Raw genomic sequence first — 22,819 nt, forward strand, 5'->3', positions numbered from 1 at the left:
TATGTCATCCTCCGGCACGATTCCACCGGATCGCGCAGTCTGCAAAACGAGTCAAGCTCTATCGAAATCGTAAACCGATTACCAAAACTTTCCACGCGACAGGCAAGTTTTATTTTAAGCGGCTAAGAGTATAATAAACTATTTACGGGAAACGATTACCGGCGAAAATTTTCTGATTGTAAGAAGGGAGATTATTTGTTACACGTTCTTTACCAACGTCTGCTTGAATAATGTGCAAAGAATTGTACGAATTTCCGACTTTTTCCAGACATTAAAGAATTTCCTTCGTTAATTTAATAGGAAACCGACGAATTATGTATCCAATAGCAAAATATGAATTTAAATTATTTAATCAAAGCAACAACTGCATTGTCCGTTTTTTAAAGAATGTGCGTTGCTTCCATTACGCCATTTATTGATCCACGAGTATCGAACACGACTAATACGACCCTTTTAACGCAGACATCTAGTTATGCAAGTTATCTATTATCGCTTATTACAACGTTGTTGTAACGTAGTTGAAATTGATTTTTAAACTGATACACTAATTATAATATAATATATATATATATATACAAGTATATAATATATAAATTACGATATAACAAAGTTCAGTTTTTATCGATACATTTTGTCGTTACGTTGGCAACCGAACGGCAAAATAGCGAATTGTTGTTGGTTGCCGATGATATTTTTAGTCCAGACAAACGTTTCGTTACGTAGGTGTAGAATATTCAGTGGCCATGCTAGCTAATTTCGATGTATGTATGTATATTAATAGCCAAAAAGAAGGTTACGCAAATATACAGCTATATATATATACTACTTATCTTGTCTACCGTCTCCGGATATCGACAATTTCTAATTATATCGCTATCAGATTACACCAATTTTCGTTCTAATCTAACGCAATTAGCGATTTACGCTATTACTAACACAATACCATCGCATTATTATTACTTTGCTTATTTATCACGTATCTTGATACAGTGTTGTATCCTAACATAATTGATTAAAATATAAAACGTAAATTAATAATATATAGGAAACTACGATTATCGGAGACGACCGGTTGTACAATATTCGTTGTTATTTCGTTAAAAACGCAGCTACATTATTCGAAGATGAGATTAATTAGTCGATCGAAAATTTCTTCCCCCGACCAAAAGGAATTTAAATTCGAGATTGGCGCACTTGGTAACGACAACGGGGCTTCGATGACGCTTCATAGACCGAACGTTCCGGCCACACGATCCGATGCTCGACAAACTCGACGAAGCATTGAAACGTCGAACGTTTCCACCGAATTCAGGTGCTTGGTGAACGTTGAAATTTCGCGAAATTCCAGTCAAGGACCGTTACAACGTTACGATACATCGTCGACTAGAGAAGCGAAATGTGGGATCGATATTAACGAAAGAACAGGATGAGCATGGCGCACCTTTGCATAACGTCATCGCGCTACCTTCAATGCCTTATATAACAAGTGACACCGGTCACCATACAATATCTATTTTCCGCATTTACGACGCACGTTCGGCTCACTCGCTATTTCTACGGCAACGCGCCGCTCCAATCGTCTTTTCCAATCCATAGTTACGTACATGTCTAACAGATATTGATATTCCTTTCCTTATCCTCAAATAAATTCTTTTTATCTTCTTCTTCCATCATCTTACGAAAATTACTCTTTCCTAACTCCGGTAATTTTTCAATGTTTCCGCTGCTGGATTCCTCGATTCTAATTAAATTCAAACAGTATCGATTCTATCATTCAACAGCTTATTAATCTACAACCATATTTATCCGAATTTACCGATTATCATGGAAAGATTTCGTGTTATATATACGCATGGTCTATGTAAGTCAACGCGATAGTACGTTTTCTTCGCAGATGACGCAAGTTTTGCTAATCGCAAATAAGTACAAATAGAATCGTAGACATCGACTAGAAAACCTATTTTTACAATACGGATTTTATCGTAAAATAGATTTTTTAAAAGAAAAAAATCGAATTCCCTTAAACGCGTTTATATAGTTAGAATATGTAATTTACGATCCAAAGAACGTACAACGTATTTGCTTGTGAATACGTATGCAATAAAAAAACTTACTCGTTTCTTGCTTCGCGTCCTGTGTCGTATGCCCGTTCACGTGCATCGTCGCGTTCGAATTTTTCTTTTCATACTGATATTGCTCCTTCGTCGAAGACTCCGTATCTAAAAGAAAAGACATTACAGATCGACTATATCCTTATCGAGTTCGTTGATTCTAATATATTATAATAATAATATACGTAGCAAAATATACGTACATGTACCACGATAATTATATTTTTGTTTTTAAACGAATAAAATCCGTAAATGAATAAAATCCAGGCGACCGTTATATTCCATACAAAAAGACGGCGGGAAAAAGTTCTCTCGACTTTTTCTAAACCCGAGTGTGTCCATTTGAGAGTAAAACTATCGTGAGCTAGCTCTCGAGAGTATCACTCTCAAGTGAACACGGAGAGACGAGAGTGACTGCTCGAAAGCCCCGTTGAAACGTTTGAAAGTTAAACCGTTTGCGATTTTCTCTGAAACGAATACGTAGTCTCGGAAATCGATCGCATTCTTACAGATCGTACGTTTGAAAAAGTTTCGCTTCATTTTTTCTCCACATTTCTTCGTCTCTACCCGAGAATTGAATTGCTGGCAAGAGGAAGAATAGAAACCCGACGCGACCTTGATCAATGAAAACGAATGGCGCTACGCGATCGCGAACCCAGGTGAAGTTGCTTTAGAAACTAGGACGCGTTACACCTTTCGCGCTTGCGTTCCTTTCTATATATACATATATATACATATATATACACACGTGTATAATATAAAGAAGAAGAAAGTCTATCGAGTTAATTATCGTGAATTCAGATGCGGCAAACTGGCAATTTTCTCTCTTCGCAACTTATACATGTACGTATGTATGAGTGTAATCGTTTTTAAAGCATCTGTTATCTAACGGCGAAACGTGATTCCTTTTCGATATTTCCTTTTATCAGAAACCGAATGTTTATCTGTAATGTAAATGCAGGATTACGCGATTCCATTTAAAATCTTTTCGCTACATTAACACTTTACTCCACTTTGGACGGTATTATACAACCTTCTCAAAAATAAACGAGATACAATCGGATATATCTGATTTATAATACATATGTTCTTCTAAGCACGACCAAAATCAATTATTAATCACGTTTAAACGTTGCGAGGTTTCCATCGCTGCTCGGCTCGTAAAATCTCGATTAACCGGTTTAATCGGCACCGGGGTGTACCGTTTAAATTAAGGCATGCCGGATAGTCGAGACTCGAAATGACAAATGTACAAGAATGTCAAACGTCGTAGACCCGCGGACCAGATATCCGTAGGCCGATTTTAAAAATGCCTAAAATATCGTATTCGTACGTATGTACGTACGTATGTAAGTAGATTATATGGAATCTCGCGACGAGTTAATTTTACGTTCAAGTGTATTTTTTCTTAAATCGCGTTGATCGCTAAATAATATTTCGCTGGTGATTCGCGCGACCGAAACGCGTCTGCTTATCGCTTTCTTGACTATAGTCGCGAAAAATCTGTTAGAGGAAGAAGATAGCATGGGACGAGAAGGGTTATCAAATTGGACGAAACGAAAGGAATTTGGTTCGTAAGGAATAAAACGGTAGCGGGGAATGACTGAAAACGAGCGGGCTAATGTTTGCCGATACGATGAATGGAGGAGAACCGTGAATCAGGACGTATCGAGAAACAGCTGGCTTATCCTTCGAAGAAGGAAGCCTATGCTCGGGGGAGTCCTTCTACCGATGTACTTAAGCAGTGTAGGCAAGTATAGGAGCATTTCGCTGGAAGCGGAGATCGTTGAAAGACTGAAAGAGCAAGAGACGCGGGAGCGAGCTGAAACGCAAAACCAGTAAGCATTGACCTGGCCAGAATGCTGCCTTATTGGTGCATAAGACTGGCCCCCACGAAGCTTATTTTACGATACAGCCTGTGAACAGACACACGCGCGTCTCTCTTCGCGTTCGTTCCTTATATGCGCGCATTTAAACGCGACGCGGATAATTGGTTCGCCGTCTGTAAGCAACCTCGATATCAAGTCAGCGTTAAGATTCGCCGGTGTTCGGTTCCACGTATCCTTTGACAGGAACGTTCGACGAAAGTTTCATTCTGCCTCTAATAAATCTCCGTTACGACATACGTCGACAACGAATTCACGCGTCGATCTTACTGCGGCAATACGATAATTAAAAAACGAATGAATAGAAATTTCCTTTTTCTTACGTTTTCCTTTCTTTATCGAGATCGTTATCGCGTTACGCTGATTTTAACCAAGTCAGGTTAAAGTAAAGTTAGATAATTAGCGAGGCACACCTCCGCGATTAATCGCGCGCGCACAAAACACGCGTCGATATATCGTACATACACAGTGTCTACGTTTGTATCTATTATAATAAGTTACTTGTACTGTTACGCTCTTAACACGTAGTAATTAACCGGCCCAATTTAGCGACCGGCAACCGTAAAGAAATTACTATAAGTAAGCACGTGCTTGTTCCTTGCTTTCTACTCGTATCGTCATTTTCACCACCGCCATTCGTTCGAAACGATTCCTCCACGCGTCCGATAGGCCGCCGTCTGGAACGGCCCTTCCCTTTTATCGTTTATTCTCGTTTCTCAATCGCTCCACCGCGCATACTTCTCTCCTTACTTTCTTCCTTACGTAAGTCGGACAACGAATGACAATCTCTCGGCGGACATCGGATTATGTTAATGATAAACTGGATTTGCATTCACGCGAATTGATGTCACCACGCTATGAATGGTGGCCGCTGCGCATTGATATAGCCTGCTCGGCTCGAATAAAACTCGTCAGTCTCGTTAAGCGCGATTCCTGCTAGCTAACAGGCAGACCGACTACGCGCTCAAAGTAGATCACGTTCGTTGACGAGAATGGGAAAAGTCTGTTCCCTGTTTACTTCGATCCTACTTTGATCCTTTGATCTTCGCTCTATATGCCATATCGAAAATAAACGAAAAATAAATGTTTCTAACGAGTAATCCTACGGAATTAGATGGTTTATCTCTCGATCTTGCAACGAAAAGGACGGACGAATAAAATCGAGAAATTTACAAAAAGCCAAGTTGATCGATGTTGTAAATTTCGCTTATTTTGCAACATGGTTCCCTGATGATAAAATCATACGGAGGAGTTTCTCGTTGCGGCAACACGCAGATGGTATATTCATTAGACTTAATGAAGCATCTTAATTAATCTGGAACACCTTATATAAGCGTAGACGCAGTTGCGTTACGTCTTCCTGGTCTTGCGCTCGCTTAGAACGCGACTCCTTTTCCATTATCTACGATAACCGAAAAACTGTGTACACCTTTCGTTCGAATCTATTCGATTTCAGTTGCGCGCAGCTGATTCGAAAATCGTTTGAAAATTAAAATCGTCCGTAAGTTTACAAAGAAACGAATACGAGTTAAAAACGAGTTCCCGATTATGTATTCTACGCGATTGTTTAAGACCTTGAAAGCGGTTTAAAATAAAACATAGAAAGCGGCAGGTACTGAAAATAAACCGTCACAGAGGAAAATATTCGCGTAGCTGGTTCTATCGAACTTTAAGCAGGTTGGGGTTAGGTATACTATATGAAAACGATATTAAACAATTCCGCATGTCCCCCTGTCCCTGCCAAGTTGCCTATATGTTATAACAAATTTCTACTTTTTCAACTCTTTTCGAGACCGATGCGTCACAAACGTAACATTAAATGTCAGAGTAAACATTAGAATTAGAAAAGACCGGCGAAGCGATGGTTCCAAGGGTCTCGATGTCTAACTTCGAGCGATCGTATCCTCTATCTTCTTATCGTTAGTGATACACACAAACACACGCACACACAGTTCATTTCCTTAAACATCACTTAGCACCGAAGAAGTATCGAGTTTTCGCGACAGACTTTTGTAATTGTGCGCAAATACTCCAATAGCATCGGCCTTCCAAACACAACGACCTTGATGCGATTACTTAGAGTCAAGAGAAATTTTCAACCCATTGCGTTGTATAAGAAATTTTTCAACATTTTATATATCGCGATAAATAAAGTATATTTTTACAAATACGTGAAAGTATCGGTTTGAAAGTTACGACTCAGTATCGATCGAAGAAAATTGTTAAAGTGGCACGTTAACCTAATTAATGTTTCATATAGGCGGTTGTAATTGCTATTTATTATCGAGACATATGGTTACAATAGGACGCCGTACTCGTCAAGATACCTTCTTGAAAGCGTTGCGATGTATGCGTCACGGATATCAATCAATTCGAAATAGGTATATAATTATACGAACGTCTTCTGATCATGATACGACTCGACGAGTATAAGAGTTTATATAGAAGATACGTTTTATTACTGAGATTGTGCGCGATTATCTCGAACATTTTTCAAACTGGGTTCGATTACACCACATCTCTCTCTCCCTGATCTCAACGCACGATTTACAACGATTTACGATTATGTTGGTTAAAGAGCACAACTCATTGAACGTCGATCGACATTAACGCAAAAATTGGTTTAGTATGCGTATAGACCGTTATCAATGTGTCTAGAATTCGACACACGTAGTGGGAAACGCGTGACGGTGGCTCGTGATTAGAAGCTAGAAGTCGATGACGACTATACTTGCATAAATTTGATTCCACGTTGGCTATCTGTCCTTTGCTACCGTGTCATTAACACGATAGGATAGGAGGATAGGATAGAGTAGCGAAATTTGCATAATGCTATCGTCCCACGTTGCGTTCGACCAGGAGTTGCGCGAATAAGAAACACGTATACGCAATGTAGCGAATAAAACAGAAAAATTAGGCAAGTTGTGGCCCTTTCTGCGAACGACACGGATAATAAAATCGCAGCATTAAGCGAGAATAACGTTATACCCGCTAGTACCTGCGTATTATGTACGTACCGTGTATCGAAAATGAAGAGAACTTTATTGTCATCCGCGTTGGTATTGTCCTACGATAGAATAGTTGAAATTCCAATGAGGTGAATTTAACCGCCATCGTTACTTCGCTTCGAGGTCGCTCAACTGCGACGCGATGCAAACTATGCACTTGCGCGTACAGCGCAGAATTAATTTACGACTACACGTTTTGATTTATAACTATTCGACCGGTTGTTAAGACGATTTTTTCGCGATATTCGAAACGTGTCTCTAACGACTATCTTAAGTTCATCGATTTACCGAGTTGCTTATCGAGAAACGCACGCCTTGGTACACGTAACGCCAAGGTCAGTAAACTGCAATGCTATGCAAACCGTGCAAAGCGTGCATTCGCGTGTCGACGACGACGGAATTAATGCGCCAACTCTGTCGAAACTTGTCCACTTTCCAGTGATACTAACTAAATACGTGATACTGTATTTTCCCAAACGTATTCTTGCGTTCTATATGTACGAGCTCTAGTTTCAGTCTATTCGCACTGTCGCTCGAAAAGACGGATTATATTTTGGCATATATAATGGCAAAAGGACGAATAGTTAGGTAACGAACGGTCGAACAAAGATCTTAATAAATGCGTTTTCTAAGCCCACCTCGTTTAATTACAGCCTATCTCACGCGTCTCGCGTATTTTACGCACGTACCCCCCAAATTATATCGTTAAACGTTTATGTTAGATTTAACTGCTGATTGTTCAAGGTGTCTTCACTCGCAAGATAGCTACCGCGGCATTCTAAGATCGCAATTTAAATTTTCGTTCCGGAGAATGGAGAACGAGTTCCAGCGGTCGCCAGTGTTTCACAGAAAATCATTATTCTACTTTTTCCGAACTCTTCCATCGAATAGATGGAATTATTACCACTACAAATCAACGAAAAGCTCGAGCCGCATTTCGCGTAAACTTTATCCTTTGAAAGATAATTGCTAAAGATCGCATCGTTCCAACTATCTACTGCTATTATCTCCAAAATGTATTTTATTACGAATTTGCGATCGGCACGTTGATCGTATCGTTCGAACGATTATCGTAAACGACAAATTAATATTTTTAGTAATATCTTAGTAAACGGCAATGTTAGTCATTTTCCTTTGAAATAAATCGCCAACGAGACTAGAGTAATCGTAGGCGCGGAAGGCGTACGGACGAACGATTCTCGATGAAAGGTGGACGATGGTGTGTGTCGAGCTGTAATTCCGCTTCGGCTCGAAATAAAAAGCGCCAAAGCGTTCGTTGGTCTTTATCGCGACTAATTGCAAACCAACCTCAGACTTTGTTCGCAAACGCTGTTCCAGTATTTACTAGGTTGCCCGTTAATTTGACGAAACTCGCTCTATACAAATTTGCGTACGTATTCATCGTTGACATGTACGTGTCATCGTCAAGTCCAATATCCACGCAGCCTGTTTTTAAAAACTTCATTTGCAATTCCTTCCTATTACGTATCGGCACGATTAAATCGCGAAGGTTCTCAACAATGAACTTCCTGCCGGTACTTCTTCCTTGTATTTCTTTTTGTTTGCATCATCGCAGGATTACAACAATTTTCCACGCAATTTCGACGATCTAAACGCCTTAAACGAGCGCCTTGTGATTCACTATTCCAACAACCTTGACACTTATCGTGAGCAGCCAAACACCGTTCTCCATTACGAAAACGGGGCTTACGTGTCTTACGTATCTTTCGTACTAAAGATAGGAGAACAATATCGATACGACATACAACGATATCGATCGTTTAGTACCGTAGTTTCGTAACGCGTGCCCCTCGATAGACAATCAGATTCTCCGTACATCGGATTTTCTTTTCTTTACAGCCTTTCCGAGAGTAAAAAAAAAAAAAAAAGTCTCTTGCCGATGTCCGGGTAAAATAAAGTCCTCGATCGTTTTGCTCTGGCAACGTATCTCGAGATTCTCTGGCAATTTAAAGTTAATTCATCGAACATAGGAAACTGTGAAAAAGCGAAAAAGCATTGCCATCTATCGTTTCGTCTCGTTGCTCGATACACGGTCTACGTGGAAATAAAAGCGTTTTGCGAAAAACAAAGCGAACAAGATTCGAAGCGTACCGCTTTGCCATTTACGAGCACCGGTTCCGACAATGAGCCGACAACGTGCTGCCGGATTTCTCACGACATTCGGCGTTGTAATTTCTCTCTCCATTGTCCCTACCTAACTACGTCGAGTCGTGAGGCGTAAAGAGCGCGACTCTTATCGGTGGTGTTTGGTAGCGCGAAAAAAGGAAAAGAGAAAGAAAAAGAGAAAAAGTGGAACGTAACGGTGTCGATTAAAAAATTTCTGTATCTTCGCCTCGAGACGATATCTTGTTTATGGTCCGTCTGGAAGCGACGTGGACACGCTCAAACTTGCCGAAATCGAATCGGCACGCTTCTAACGGCGGATCCTAGCGACAGTTGGTCGAAAATCGGTGACGACAACGCGCTCTTATTTTCAATTTACACATACCACGCTCTCGCACAGTCGTGTCCGCAGAGTCCATTAGTTACTTATCCATTAGTTAGTTGGCGACAGCGCGAATGGAAATTGTGTCGTACTCGACAGTGAATTTTGTGCTCGCGCGGCTACGAGTGGTGCGCGAGTTGATCGCAAGTGGCAAAGAGTCGTGGTGTATTTCGGTCCGAATATATGGCTGTCGCCATTTTCTTATTACATACGAGTAACCAGTAATGTTACACATAGCTGCGACGATCTATAAAACGTTAACGATAATTTCGAACCGATCAAGTATACGTCGAGTGTGCAGGCTATCTGGACGACGTTCGTTTATGCGTAATGCATAGTCGGTTAGACGCACGTACGTATACAAGTAGGCCTATGGCAGACAAAGAGTTCAAATCGTCAAATGTTTGAGAAATACGAAAGAAACTAGAAAAGAACGTAATGAAAATGCACGTATAAATCCTTAACGATCCGTGTCGAGTCGACATTATGACGCGAATGTTGACTCGGCGATCACGGAATGTCGTTTGCTGGAAAATTTGCAACCGCACGGTCCAGGGTTTTTACGCGAACGAGTACACGCTCGTATCGAAGGAATAACGTTCGATCAAAGATTATTTTCACGGCCCGGCGAGCGACGCCGATCCGAAATTACTTTTAGGGAAAAGTTGAGAGCGTGGTAGTCCCTTGGCAGCTGTGGGAATTGTACTTTCACCTTTTCAGCCTCGCTGACGAAATGAATTTCACACGGGTAAAGGACTAAAGACGGGTGTGTAAGAAAATCACGCAACACGTTATGCTTTCTGTCAACCGTATCCTATTGCGGCAAGCACTTGTCAAACAACAATCACGCGCGTCACCGTCTTTTTATGCGTATATCGATGTCGAGTTATCGTCTTTCACGTAATTACAACAGATAACGTTCCGAATCCAACAACGATGCGTATAATCGAGCAACGAAACAAATAATATCAACGTTATTACATATTCGCTTTCTTATCGTTCGGACGCGCTTTTTTCCGCAAATTATTTTGCTCGACCGAAACGAACGAATGCCATCCGAATCCGAGATTTCTTTCGCTTTCTCTTTCCTAAAGATATCATCCGCGACAAACGAAACGTATTCGATATATAGATTAATTTCATCGTTCATTTACGCGTTGTACGTTCATGCGTAAGTACAAATTCTACGCTAAACAGTTCTCGTCTAGTAGCCTTATCCGAGTCGACGAGGTAACGAATATACGAAACGACTTGTACATACGTACATTCTTGCTGCTTCGAATTTGTCTCTAAGAATACGCATTGTTACGAGATGTAAACGCTATCGATTTAATACTATCACAAGGTCAAAGCAGAGCGCACTGCCTTTCGTATATCTACACACATACACACGCGCGCACATATATATATATATATATATATATATATATATATATATATATATATTGGTGTATATACAAATATATACGAATATATACCGAAAATCCAGTTGGATCGGTAATCTGACGAACGTGGTAGCCGATGCACGTGCATCGTGCATCGAACTCGATCGCGAGAGGATCCAAAGAATCCAAATCTCAAATCGATAATAGTTTTGTAATAATCACAGTCGCTAATTGGACGCCGTTAAATAAAGAATATCCGTGTTTCTTTCGAACGTAACGGCGATTCGGCTGATCTACGGAGAACGCGTGACGAACACGCGGGAAAAGAAAAAGAAGAGAAAGAAGGAAAGAAAGAAAGAAATGTAGAAGGAATAACGAGACAAAAGCAAAGGAAAGAAAAGAAAAGGAAAGAAAAGAAAAGAAAAAAGAAACGGAAAGGAAAAAAAAAGGAAAAGAAAAAAGATGCACGGCATTACCTGTGTGCGAAACGATCGTGCGGTATGCACGATCGGACGGAGTGGACCTCTTCCACGGGAAGACAGGAACGTTAGTCAGCAGCGTAAATAACGACACGATAGCCGGGGCTGAGGCTGGTGGGGTCGGACAGAGGCAGAAACAAGCTTGCGGATATTTCCTTAGGTATTTGCATACAATCCGGCTCCAGGCGAATTCACGGCGTTCAGGAATCCGTGGAAAGCCCTGCCGCCGTTGCTCTTCTCCCCTTTCCTTTCTTTTCGTTTTTCTACCACCTACTAAACGATCGACGCGTTCTTCGTTTGTCGTTTTCCGTTTTGAATTTTCTGGGCGTCGTCGATGCTTCCCAGCGATGCCGTCGCCCTTGTCCTTTACACGGATTCGCGAAACGCCGAATCCCAACGGCCGAGTGATTTCTTCGACTCGAAACCGCGATTCGTACGAAGTTCTCACGGAAACGCACCACCAAGGGACCACGGAGACGCGATAACGAAGCGATCGCGAAGCAGCGCCGGGCGAAAGGAACCGCACGCTCAACAACCCAGCCAAGCACTGTTGAGGCCAACAGGTGAGCCGTGCCAACAGTTTACGGCCAGTGACGTATCACCCGCGTGTTCTATTCAGGGCAACAGGTGTGAGCCGACGCAGTGACGTACCATTGCGACAGAAAACGATCGACCGCTTTCCAAATATACTTTGCTTTCGATTTACTTTATTTTCTTCCTTTTTTTCTCGCCTAAATTAACGCCGCGTTTAACTCCGTTTTTCCTGATACGCCTATCGCACGCTCCACGCTACGAGTGTCTTCCTCTTTCGTTTCCACCTTTTTTTTTTCTTTTTCTTTTTGTCACACAAATCGGTGGACAAATTTTTGTCGAAGCAAAATTTGTTCAAAGTAATTTTATTTTATGTCAAGATCAAGTAGATCAGTTTCACGTAATATGTCTTTTTCGATTAACGCTCCCGAGTTAAATAAGAGATAATTAAGTAAATTTCGTTTTCGTTTCAATTAAATTTTAAATAATAAATGTAGGAGCCGGTGTGCGCGTTCCAATTAATTATAAATTCTTCTCCCGTAACGCTGTCCATGGCTCGTTCGAATTATTAAATTCATTGCATTCTTGTCGTGTGTTACTTCGTATTCGATCGACACCTGCAACGTTCAAACGGCAAACCCATTCTTCTTTCATCGCGTTACCATTGAAACGATGCCTCGTTGGTAACGAACGATCGAAAGATCGGCTTTCGCTTACAACGTTCGAGAAAAATGAAATCGACAGCGACGAAATAAAGCCCTTAAGGGTATGACTTATGGTTTACGACTTAAATACGTTATAATACTTAAATACGATTATTCGTTATTTTATTCGAGAGCGAAAAATATCGGAAAGCAAGAAACGACGGAATAATTTCTGATCCGTAAAACAGAGATACCCAATTAACGAAATATACGTTTCACCACTTCCTAAAACTTGTCGAATTGTCGTCATTTCGACACTGTCCTCCATCCAATGGCCAGATACGATAACAGAGACAGGCACGTAATTAGTTATGCGTACGGATCGACCGAAATAGATCCGCGGGCGTGCGAGAAACTGAATAGGATCGAGCAGAATCGTCGAATCGAATCGTATCGTATCGAACGTGGGTTACGTACCTACTCGTTAACTTACTTACAGACACCCGAACCGCTTCCTTTCGCGTTTCCAGACTTTCTTTCGTCCGCCGGGTAAAAGTGTATCCTTTGTTGGGCTACGCGATGGATATTGTGCGTGGCCAGTTAGTTTTGCAACTCTTATTCAAATGTTCGACAGACCGTTTTGCATTCCGAAAGTACTTTGCGCGTACTCCGCGCTTATCTTCCTTTCTCCGTGCATTTATCCGTTACGAGGATCCACCGAATCCGCCCACTTCCACAACGATTTTATTCCTCTGGATTCGATTCCGCTGGATTCGAGTTCCAGCGCTTCGTCTACTATTAAAACATAGAGCGATGAAATTATAATATATTTATCGACGATCACCATCTTTGGTGTCGCTGATCCGTCCGCAAAGATGACTTCATATTTTGCGTCATTTTTAGACGCTATATAATGTTGTAAAACAAAAAAGAGAAACGATCGGTTCATAGCAGTGTCGTACGTTTGGCGAATTAAACCAAAAAAGAAAAGAATCGGTACGCCTATAAATATAATAAAGTTGTTGCGACAGGTGCTACGTAATTTCCAAGCTAAAGATCCGAGTAGTCCACGTCGACGCTAAATAATTTGTGATTTTGGTTGAGAAAGTCCTAAACAGCTAAATAGCACGCGTACGCGTGTGTATACACGGCTTGAAATTTTAACTGAAATTACGCCACCGCGGAATAAACGAGGCATCTATGAGAAATAATTATTTATCCACTTACGTCGCATGTGCCCGCTTGGTATACGTGTACGTATACGTATTGATTTTCGTTCGTTTTATCAAGAGAAAATCTCTTCTATGAATATAATAGTATCGATGTTTATCAAATCAACCACAATATCGATCGCAAAAGTATAAATTTTGATGTATTTAACAGCGTATTTGACAACGATCTATTTCACCGTACGCGTATGTGAAAAATTATTTCTGTTGCCGTAATTCGTTAAGTTTTAATTGCAATCACTGTCAACGTTGCACCACGAACGAATCTCGTTGCACGCTCTTATTCTGCAACGAGTCGATAACACGTCGCACATGGTAACACGAATATGGTAAGCGAAAATATTACCACAGCCGATATAAATGTCTTCTGTAAATGCATGTACGTACTAATACCGATTACCAGTGACCAAAACGATTTTGATCATTGATCCTGATAACGATCATTCCGGTTAACTCGTAATCAAAGTTATTTTTAGCCACCGTTTGATTCCGATACTGTACCTTTTTTAAATTTTCGATTACTGTTGTAAAATATCTAAAAATGGAATAGATACGAAATATACTATGCGAGACTGTTCTACTTTCTTATGTGCATTACAATTTCGAAAGAACATTCATAGGACTTTTGGCTTTATCTAATATTATTTCTTTCGATATTATAATTTGCGAATAAAGTAACGTTACGAACGAGCGTGGCGTAAGCTGCGGTGTCCGAGTGGTTAAGGAGTTGGACTCGAAATCCAATGGGTTTTTCCCGCATAGGTTCGAATCCTATCCGCAGCGGCGTTTTCTTTTTTTCCGCCATTTCTTTTACCTAGCGTAACGCATGATTATTTGTAAAAAAAGCCATTGTTGAAATTTATGTGTACGTAACAGCGTGGAACCGTTTACACGTATACGAGAACATTAATTTCGCGACGAAAGCACGTGGTCTTTCGTACTTCGTATTTTCTTCCTTTAACTTAACTCTCGTATTTCGTAGTCAATAGTTAACGAGCTATTTTAGGCGGTAGTTGTTACCGACCGATCCTAGGAATTTTAATAACGCAAGTACGTATGTAACGGGAAAGGATAAACAAACTCTTATTAATACTTGTTCGTTTATTTTATTAAGTTAGCGAACGGTAAATTTTAATCGAGATTGAACGCAATAAGACGGCGAAGCGCACGTAATTAACGTCATTTTGTTATCTTAATTTGAAACATAAAACAACATTCTTGCTCTTCTTCGTTCCAGATTTTCCATTTAAGATCGTACGTTCGCTGAAGTAAAAATAAGTTCTAATTAACACACAATCGACACGATTGTATAATTTAGTAGCAGTACTGTACGCACGATGAGGCATGTATAATACCTAAACTGAAACTACTTTCATAGATACGTTTGCGCCTTAAGTACAAGAAAATAACACGTTGTCGAAAGTAACAAATACATAGGACGATTGATAGAGAAGTCTGACGATTTTAAAAAACGTATATCTAATTAAGAATTTAGTTAAGAAATGTACTTGCAATAGAATTAATTGAAACGTAATCGATAGACAGTACGTTGCTAAAGGAGCCACGTATACTTACGACAGGATATTTCTTTAAAATTGGTACTTCCACGTGGTACGTGTTCTTTTCTCCCGCTTCGATTGGACAAGAAGTCGATAAACAGGCGTCGGGACTCATTCCCAAAAATGGAATATCCATTACCTGGCTTGCCCAAAAGATTCGACCTTGTATTTTTTCCGACGAGAAAGCTGGGAAATAGAAAACGAAGAGTCGTTCATTTTCACAAGGTATTTCGAACTAAATTCTTGAAATCCGTTGATTTACAACGTTAAATTCGGCAAAGACGGAACCATGTTACCGCCATATCGTATTTCGTTTGTCGCGTTACATTATTTTTGTCCCTAAGTCGTAAAAAAGGATAATAGTACCGATACTTACAAGGTGTATAGTGGAACGTCATATTCCCAACAACTCCTCTTTTTAATTTACATGGTTTTCCTTCTGCACTTTCTTTACAAGGATCTATGTATACTTCGTGAATAGTGCAATTCGACCGAGTATCGGCTATAAAAAGAAAAACATAAATTCTCGACGTTGATCGACTGACAAACTTTTACTACGTAGAATGTGAGAAATCGAGTCCAAGCTTCGAGTTCTCATCGGTGATGCTTCTGTAACGTTTATAAATAAATTTTGCTGATTATCGCATCTCTTCCTGCTATGAACGCGATATAGCGACAAGCTTGTTATATATATGCACGTATATATTCATATTTGCGATACGGTTGTTTATAAAACTGTGACGAAATAGTCAAACGCGATACGCCGTTGAATCAGCTTTGTACATTTATCTCGATGTACTATGTACCACTTATAAATCTAACATCTTCTATTCGGTGGATAGAGGGCAAAATGCGGCACGTAGAAATTGGAAAGAAGCATTATAAAACTACAAATGATAATTTTGTAAATTCTCATTGTCATTTGTAAATATGTAGAATGCCGAAAGGAGTAAACGCGCGTGTACTCGCGTTTTCACCACCTTTGAGTAAATACAAGAATTTAGAGATTTTTATGCGATACGCATGATACTACGTAAATGATTATTTGCGATTACGATTTCAAACGAATATATCGCATACAAGGGATTATGTAAACGGGCAAAATAAATAGTACTAAATAGTGATAAAGGCAAAAGCCGTGTCGTGTTCTCCTTTTTTACCGGGAAACCTTTTTTTCTTTTTTTTTTTTCGAACATTTTACGATTATCGACTTCACAGCATTATTTATACTACTTGGTTATACCTTTAGTTTCTTATAAAACTTAATATCGATTTGTTATTTTTAAAACGCAAACTTTTCTCAACCGCGTATAGCATATTGCGATAGCCGCGCTAAAATAAGAAAGTCAAGAAAGACGGATCATCGTGTTTTTTCCGCGTGTGGTCTTCGGCCTGCTCTCGCGCAATAATTTACAGTTAATTAACAAATGACGATTTTGCCGCACGAGGATTTTTCCAATTTCAGATCGAACGGTTTAAAATTCGCTCGTTAGACTCGCTACACCGTTTCGCGTTTTAAAAACTTGTAGTTTTTCGAATCGAATAAATTGAAATTTCGAAAATTTCGCCATTTCGTAGGAAACGCGATTCGAATGCCGATCTGTAGAATCGAACGAGCCATACTCACGATCAAGATAAGGACATTGCCGCCACGGCACGAGTTCCGCATAGACCATGGACAAGGCCACGAACAAGAAGAGGGAAACGAGTAGCGCACTGTTTCGGTTCATCCTCGATGGACGGTCGTTGCGATGTGAAGCGAACGAAAGACAACGATTCCGCTCTATCAACAGAACGTGTACGACTGTCGAGGGGAGTAGGGAAGGTTCAAGAGTGGGGCCATAGGTCAATTGAAATTGTATCTCAAGTAGCTTACACACGGTGAGACTCGTCTCGCTGCGTCTAGCGAGAAACCATTGTACGTACGTATCCCTGATACAAATGCGATCGTGCGCAACGAAGAAACAGCGTACCCTTTGATCAGGCGAGTAAGCGAGAAAAAAGTATCGGCTCGTAAATTTCTATACGGCGACTATTGTTCCAGGCGAAGGATCAACTACGTTGACTAGATTTCTGATTGAAATGGTAAGAGTCGAAGCTAGTACATACGTAAACGATGGTTAAGTGGACGAGGCAATATCGGCATGGTCGAGTAGGCAACACGATACCCGAGACCATTTGGCGTGAGATCTGATGTAGGATCGTGCGAGGCGAGGCGAGTCTCACGGTGTGTAAAATGCTTTAGCAACGAGAAAGTAGCAAGTACACGCTTGTTTCGTCTGCTGTCCAAGCAACCGCGCGTTGTTATCACGCTATACCGTTGTTCCGTTGATTCAGCGACTATCGTCAAACCCAGTTCTCATAATCGATCTTTTCCTAATTGGCAACCGCTTCGTATATAAGAGCAAACTGTCGTTAAGGGCATTTCTATATCGATATCGAAGAGAAGAAAATCAAAGGTATTTCCTTTCCACGAAGATTACAATTACGTGGATCCCTTTCCAACGTCCACTCCATTATGCAGCGAATCGCGCCACTTTTTACATGCTTCGAACATCAGGGATTAGCCGCGAAAGTACCATTCTCGACGAGTATAAGTACGCGCCGTATCCTACACGATACAAGACACGTTTGAACCATCAGAGCCGGAAATAAGAGTTCGACGATCGTTCGAGTGGCGTCGCTATGCGGATCGAGCATAAAGGCCGGCAAAGGGCTGCCGCGGACCGAGGCCAACCTCGGATGACCAATCAAACACGAGACCTCTGGAAAAATAATTGGACGCAATTGTTAAATTGTGCATTTCCTGATAAAAGTGGCCCGGCCATGCCGGAATTCGGTCTCGCCGCCGATTCTGCCGAAATCTCAAATACGAGATCCGTCTTACCCTCCCAACGTCCATTTACTTTTCTCATTTAGGTGTGGCCGCGACCTGCCGTTACGATTCCGACCATTCGAACGGTCAATTTTTCCACCAATCTTTCTGCACTCTCGTACGCGATTCAACGAAGAAAATCCAAAAGCGAAACATATTTAACGTAGTTAAAGTTTGCCTTCCAATCCGTTACATTACAGACATCGTCACTAGCAAATTCTTCGAAAGGTAGAATAATTCACGTTTAGTAATCGTAATTAGTAATTTCTTTGCCTTTCTTTCTTTCCCGTGGCGGTCCATAAGCATACGCCTAAATGTATACTTTGTGGTCTAGCTAGTGTCTAGTTAGGGTGTCAGGCAAGCAAGAAAAACGCCAGATTCGTAAAAGATCAAACTAAAAATGTAATCGGTACGATCTGAAGCGTGTATTTTACGTAAGATGACGTAAAGTCGGTAAAACTATCCAACTCGTGCCATTAACGTGTGGAAAGTTCTACGGGAGAACTGGGATGAAGCTTCGCGTTGTTACTTACCTCGAACAGAGTTTCACCTAATTTTTGAATTCTAATTCCCTTGGGCCGAAAATATGACGCAACCTTGTAACAGTTTATACAGAATCAGGCCACCGTTTCTCAAAGTGCGATCCATGCCCTATTGGCGTTTTGTAACTTTGCTTTTGTAACGTCGAACCTATCCAAACGTGATAGAACGTAATTATATCGTTATCGTTAGCGAAACCGGTTACGAAGAAAATAAAAAGGAAATTGAAATTGTGGAAATAATATTTTACGTTGATAAAAGAAAATTCGTTTTTACGTTGCCTCTGACGCGTATAGCGGTAGTAGCGGTAGAAGTGGTAAGAAAGAATCGTTAAGACATCTTAGATAGATAGATATTAAATAAATAGCATATTATCGGTAAAATCGCAAACATCGATTCGTCGTGTCTCTTCCTTTTCCTTTCAAACGGTCTAAAGTAATCGATCCCTATCATTTTTCACCGGTATTCCGTATATCTTTCACATCGTGTATTGATTTAACATTTTGCCCAACGAGAAAAGATGTTCGCGGCCGAAACTGAACAACGACGTTGAAACGTCGCAGAAGCAACGACTCGAACGACGAAGCAACGAAGCGTTTACCGCGGTTGGAACGAGCAATTGGAAGAAGATAGGATCGATGGCGTAAAATGTAAATGGACGAGATCAACGAAATAATTATTATTCGCAGTGTCGATTAGAGCTAGTCCGATGGCTGGGGCCGTAATAGTGGATCACTTGGTCCATGCGCCGCACACCGTGCGTTATAACAGCTAATATGCAATTATTCAATTGAAAGAACCGGTTGATTCACAAGGTACTAGTCGGCGGATAGTTTAGAATTTAGAATAGAAGATGTTTTCGTGGACAGCGCGCTTTGGCTCTTACTTTTCGAATGAAACAGAAACAGAGACGGAGATGCGTACGAATCACGAACAAGATTCGTCGCGAACAACTCGCAGTTTACGAATAGCAGCTAAACAAATAGCAGCTAAACAAATAGCAGCCGGCAAAATACAAATTTTTCAGCAGAAAAGCAAATATTTCAAATTTATAAGCTGATCGAATATGTTTAGGAAAGGGTTGGAAAAATACGACGTTTTACAGTTAAATTCGATTTCATTCGGTCACAAAATTTTGTTCGGTAACAATTTCGGTAACGATCGCTTGTAATTTGAATCATTTCCAGAGAAAACGTTGGCAATTTTTCTAGCTTTCCATCATTTTCGCACAAAGATACTTACAATCTCCTCGATTCGCATTGGAAACGCTTAAATCAAGCACGTATATGCTTTGAAATATTGGAATGCTGCATATTTCGTTCAGATCCGTTCGTCGAACTAGCGTGTGTAAATAATTTATTAAATAAACGATTTATTGAACCATCGTATGGCTCTCTTCACTTGTTTATTACATACAAGATTTAACAAAATAATAATAAACTTATAATAATACAAATATTAATCGTGTCGTTAACGAAACGTTCTCACAAACGATTAACTGTACAGAATTCGGCGTAAACGCGTCGACGTTCGTCAGAAACTGTAAAAGTTTCGTCGGGCAGTGTCGAATAGCACCAACTAGAAAATCAATTCAATGACATAAAGATATATTACTAGACGTAGAAATAACTGTTAGAAAGGTGCAACATGTAACGATGCTTAGTAACAAATACTTATCGAACCTATGAATATTAATCGATTAATGAAATCAATGTGAAATTTACTGTTAACGCTAATTCTAAGTCACATGTCACGTGAATTCGATATCGATTGTTGATATCGATCGAGAACCGAAGCGGCGTGTCGTCTTTTTACATAATCCGCGTCATTCGCAGTGAGATTGTCCTTGTTGGAGCAATCGTCATTACAGAGGAGCAGGTATCGATTCTTTGGTATCACCGTAATGCGCGCGCGCGTGCGCTCCTGTGTGTGTGCGTGGTCGTTTGACCGTAATCGAAACTGCTTGTTTTTCCAGCTTTTTCGCACGACGACAAATTCATTTATTCGAACGATCGATTCTTTCGAGAAGCAAACTTTTATCAAAACCTCCGATGCTTTCCAACGCGATTTTATTTTATTTACCTCCAGTTGCAAATTACTGTCCGATTATTTCATCGTTTAAAACTTTACCGAGAAACTGTAGGAAAACCTGTGGTTCGATCGTTGAAAGCAAATAGGAAATCGCAAATAAATAGCCGAAGAGATCGCAACTGGAAATTCGTCGCGTAGACGCAACGATGTCGCGTAGAAACGCAGAAACGTAGAAAAATTTGACAAATTACATCGATCGCAAGAATCTCTTAGAGACGCAACACATAGAAAAACTGAAATCATTTACGACCATGCGATCGAAAACGTTGGATGCAACGAGTTTTAAAAAGCCGAGATATTTAGCTGGAAAGCTGAAATAATAGTTGTCGAATGGTTACGAGTCAAAACATTATCACACTTGGGAAGAAAATTTCACTCGCTTCCTCGAACGACAATCTCCACCAACACACCACACACCACTTCATCGGCGACGTTCTCCCGTCTCTTTGGCAAATCTATTTTTGCTTCTCGTTCTCAATGCGTGTTCACGTTAACTGCTCGAGCTTGTTCTCAATCGGGAGGATCGAGTCGAACCGTTCCACCGACCCGGACCGATCGATCGCAGCAAGAAAACAAATCCAGCGCACGCACGGTCCGCCTAAGAAAACATGTTTTATCCATACCATCCTAGGTGATCGATTAACCGTAATTGTACGGTGCAGTGTACAAAATAAAAAGTTACGCTAATGTTATTACAATTGAACGTTCGTTTAATCGACTGTCAACGGTAAAAAATTGTTCTTACCGTTAATTAAACGATTACCTCTTTTCTGTATAGAGATAGACGATGCTTCTCCTACAACGCTTCTTCGTATTTGTAACTGCTCTTTCCTGTATTTGTCGCGTATATCACGGATACGTGAGATATCCGACAACGATTCAGCCAATTATACATGACAATACATAAGTATTATACGCGTATCGATGTGCTCGCTTTACTAATAATTTATAATAAATTACGGAAGCAAAATTAGAAGCAAAGCAAGTTGACGAATAACGGAATCTTAACTGGAACAACTTAAATCGTCGATACGTTTCTGACGCGCGTTCTATCCAGCACGTATTAAACGCGATACATTGCAGATTATACTTATTACGTATTAATACTACAGTCGAGAACAATACGCGTTATCTGTAATATACGAATCAAAGTTCGCATACGTTTAGTACTATACGCCTATACGACTCGTAATTAATACACGCAATGAACATTTAATTTATTTCGTCGTTAGACTTGCATGGTTTTCAAACGTTAATTTACTTTTCGAGCGAATAGTCGTCCGCTTTAACGTTTCATTGTTTCATCGTTTCATCGTTCCATCGGGGAAATCGGCTCGTCTTTCGAGTGAAATCGGAAACGTCGCGCTTCGCCATTCAAAACCGATCGTCGAAAGCGTTCGAACGGATAACGATGAAACCTGAAAACTCGAAGAAACACGATCGTATTAAAAAACGAAAGGATAAAAATTCTCCTTCGGCGGCTTCCGGATGTACCTGCTCGGAGTTGGCTGCGTTGGCTTGCAGAGAACAACGCGTTCCGTGGCACTCACACAACGTAAATTGGATCCTTACACACCGATATCCTCGCTTCTTGCAGAATCCTCAGCCTTGGTCCCAAGGGAACACCCATTTTTTGCAACCTCTCTTCGCTTAGGTAGGGAAGCTCTACCATACCGACTTTTTCTTTCTCAAACGCATTTGCATATTTCTGGGACACGTTCAATTTGGTTAATCGAAAGAAAACGAAAAATGATATTTTAGTCGTGTCTGATAACGCGGTAAAAAAAGAATCGCAGGTACGAGGCGTCTGCGCCGCTTTTCGCACCGTTGCGTCCATTTCAACGAATAAAAGTATCGGTACACGTAGCGAACCATTCAAATGGAAATATCTGTCGCGCAAATTTCTTCGACGCTATGTCGATCGTCGACGTTAATCGGGATTAGGGAAAGAGAGTATCTTTTGAAAATTTGCTCT

At 40.5% G+C, this 22,819-nt stretch overlaps 3 protein-coding genes and 1 non-coding gene across 19 annotated transcripts in view; 1 reads left to right on the top strand and 3 right to left on the bottom strand.

The window, feature by feature from the left end:
• The window catches only part of LOC117213475 (echinoderm microtubule-associated protein-like 2), a 32,025-nt gene extending 20,057 nt beyond the window's left edge, over window positions 1–11,968 (bottom strand). For 7 of the 8 annotated variants that reach the window (XM_033458839.1, XM_033458850.1, XM_033458847.1 and 4 more), the window contains exons 1-2: window positions 11,373–11,968; window positions 2,115–2,219 (exon numbers count right to left, since the gene is read on the bottom strand). In XM_033458839.1, coding sequence (XP_033314730.1) covers window positions 2,115–2,160 — 46 coding nt within the window. In that variant the 5' untranslated portion in view covers window positions 2,161–2,219; window positions 11,373–11,968. The remainder of the gene's footprint in view (window positions 1–2,114; window positions 2,220–11,372) is intronic. The other variant, XM_033458846.1, reaches the window with a different exon arrangement.
• A 2,512-nt stretch (window positions 11,969–14,480) lies between these two features.
• On the top strand, window positions 14,481–14,562 carry Trnas-cga. The gene has a single exon. It is a non-coding gene; the product is annotated as a tRNA-Ser (tRNA).
• A 300-nt stretch (window positions 14,563–14,862) lies between these two features.
• LOC117213501 (MD-2-related lipid-recognition protein-like) lies at window positions 14,863–17,134 on the bottom strand. The gene is made up of 4 exons (XM_033458883.1): window positions 16,966–17,134; window positions 15,715–15,840; window positions 15,355–15,524; window positions 14,863–15,042 (listed from the first exon to the last, which is right to left on the bottom strand). The coding sequence occupies exons 1-4, from the start codon at window positions 17,066–17,068 to the stop codon at window positions 14,959–14,961; spliced, it is 483 nt and encodes a 160-aa protein (XP_033314774.1). The 5' UTR covers window positions 17,069–17,134; the 3' UTR covers window positions 14,863–14,958.
• Window positions 17,135–20,105: 2,971 nt separating this feature from the next.
• Window positions 20,106–22,819, bottom strand: part of LOC117213523 (histone-lysine N-methyltransferase 2D-like) — a 66,130-nt gene continuing 63,416 nt past the window's right edge. For 8 of the 9 annotated variants that reach the window (XM_033458938.1, XM_033458936.1, XM_033458935.1 and 5 more), the window contains one exon: window positions 20,106–22,552. In XM_033458938.1, coding sequence (XP_033314829.1) covers window positions 22,391–22,552 — 162 coding nt within the window. In that variant the 3' untranslated portion in view covers window positions 20,106–22,390. The remainder of the gene's footprint in view (window positions 22,553–22,819) is intronic. The other variant, XM_033458940.1, reaches the window with a different exon arrangement.

Source organism: Bombus bifarius, unplaced genomic scaffold (genome assembly GCF_011952205.1).
Source record: "Bombus bifarius isolate JDL3187 unplaced genomic scaffold, Bbif_JDL3187 scf7180000009111, whole genome shotgun sequence".
NCBI classification, from domain to species: domain Eukaryota; kingdom Metazoa; phylum Arthropoda; class Insecta; order Hymenoptera; family Apidae; genus Bombus; species Bombus bifarius.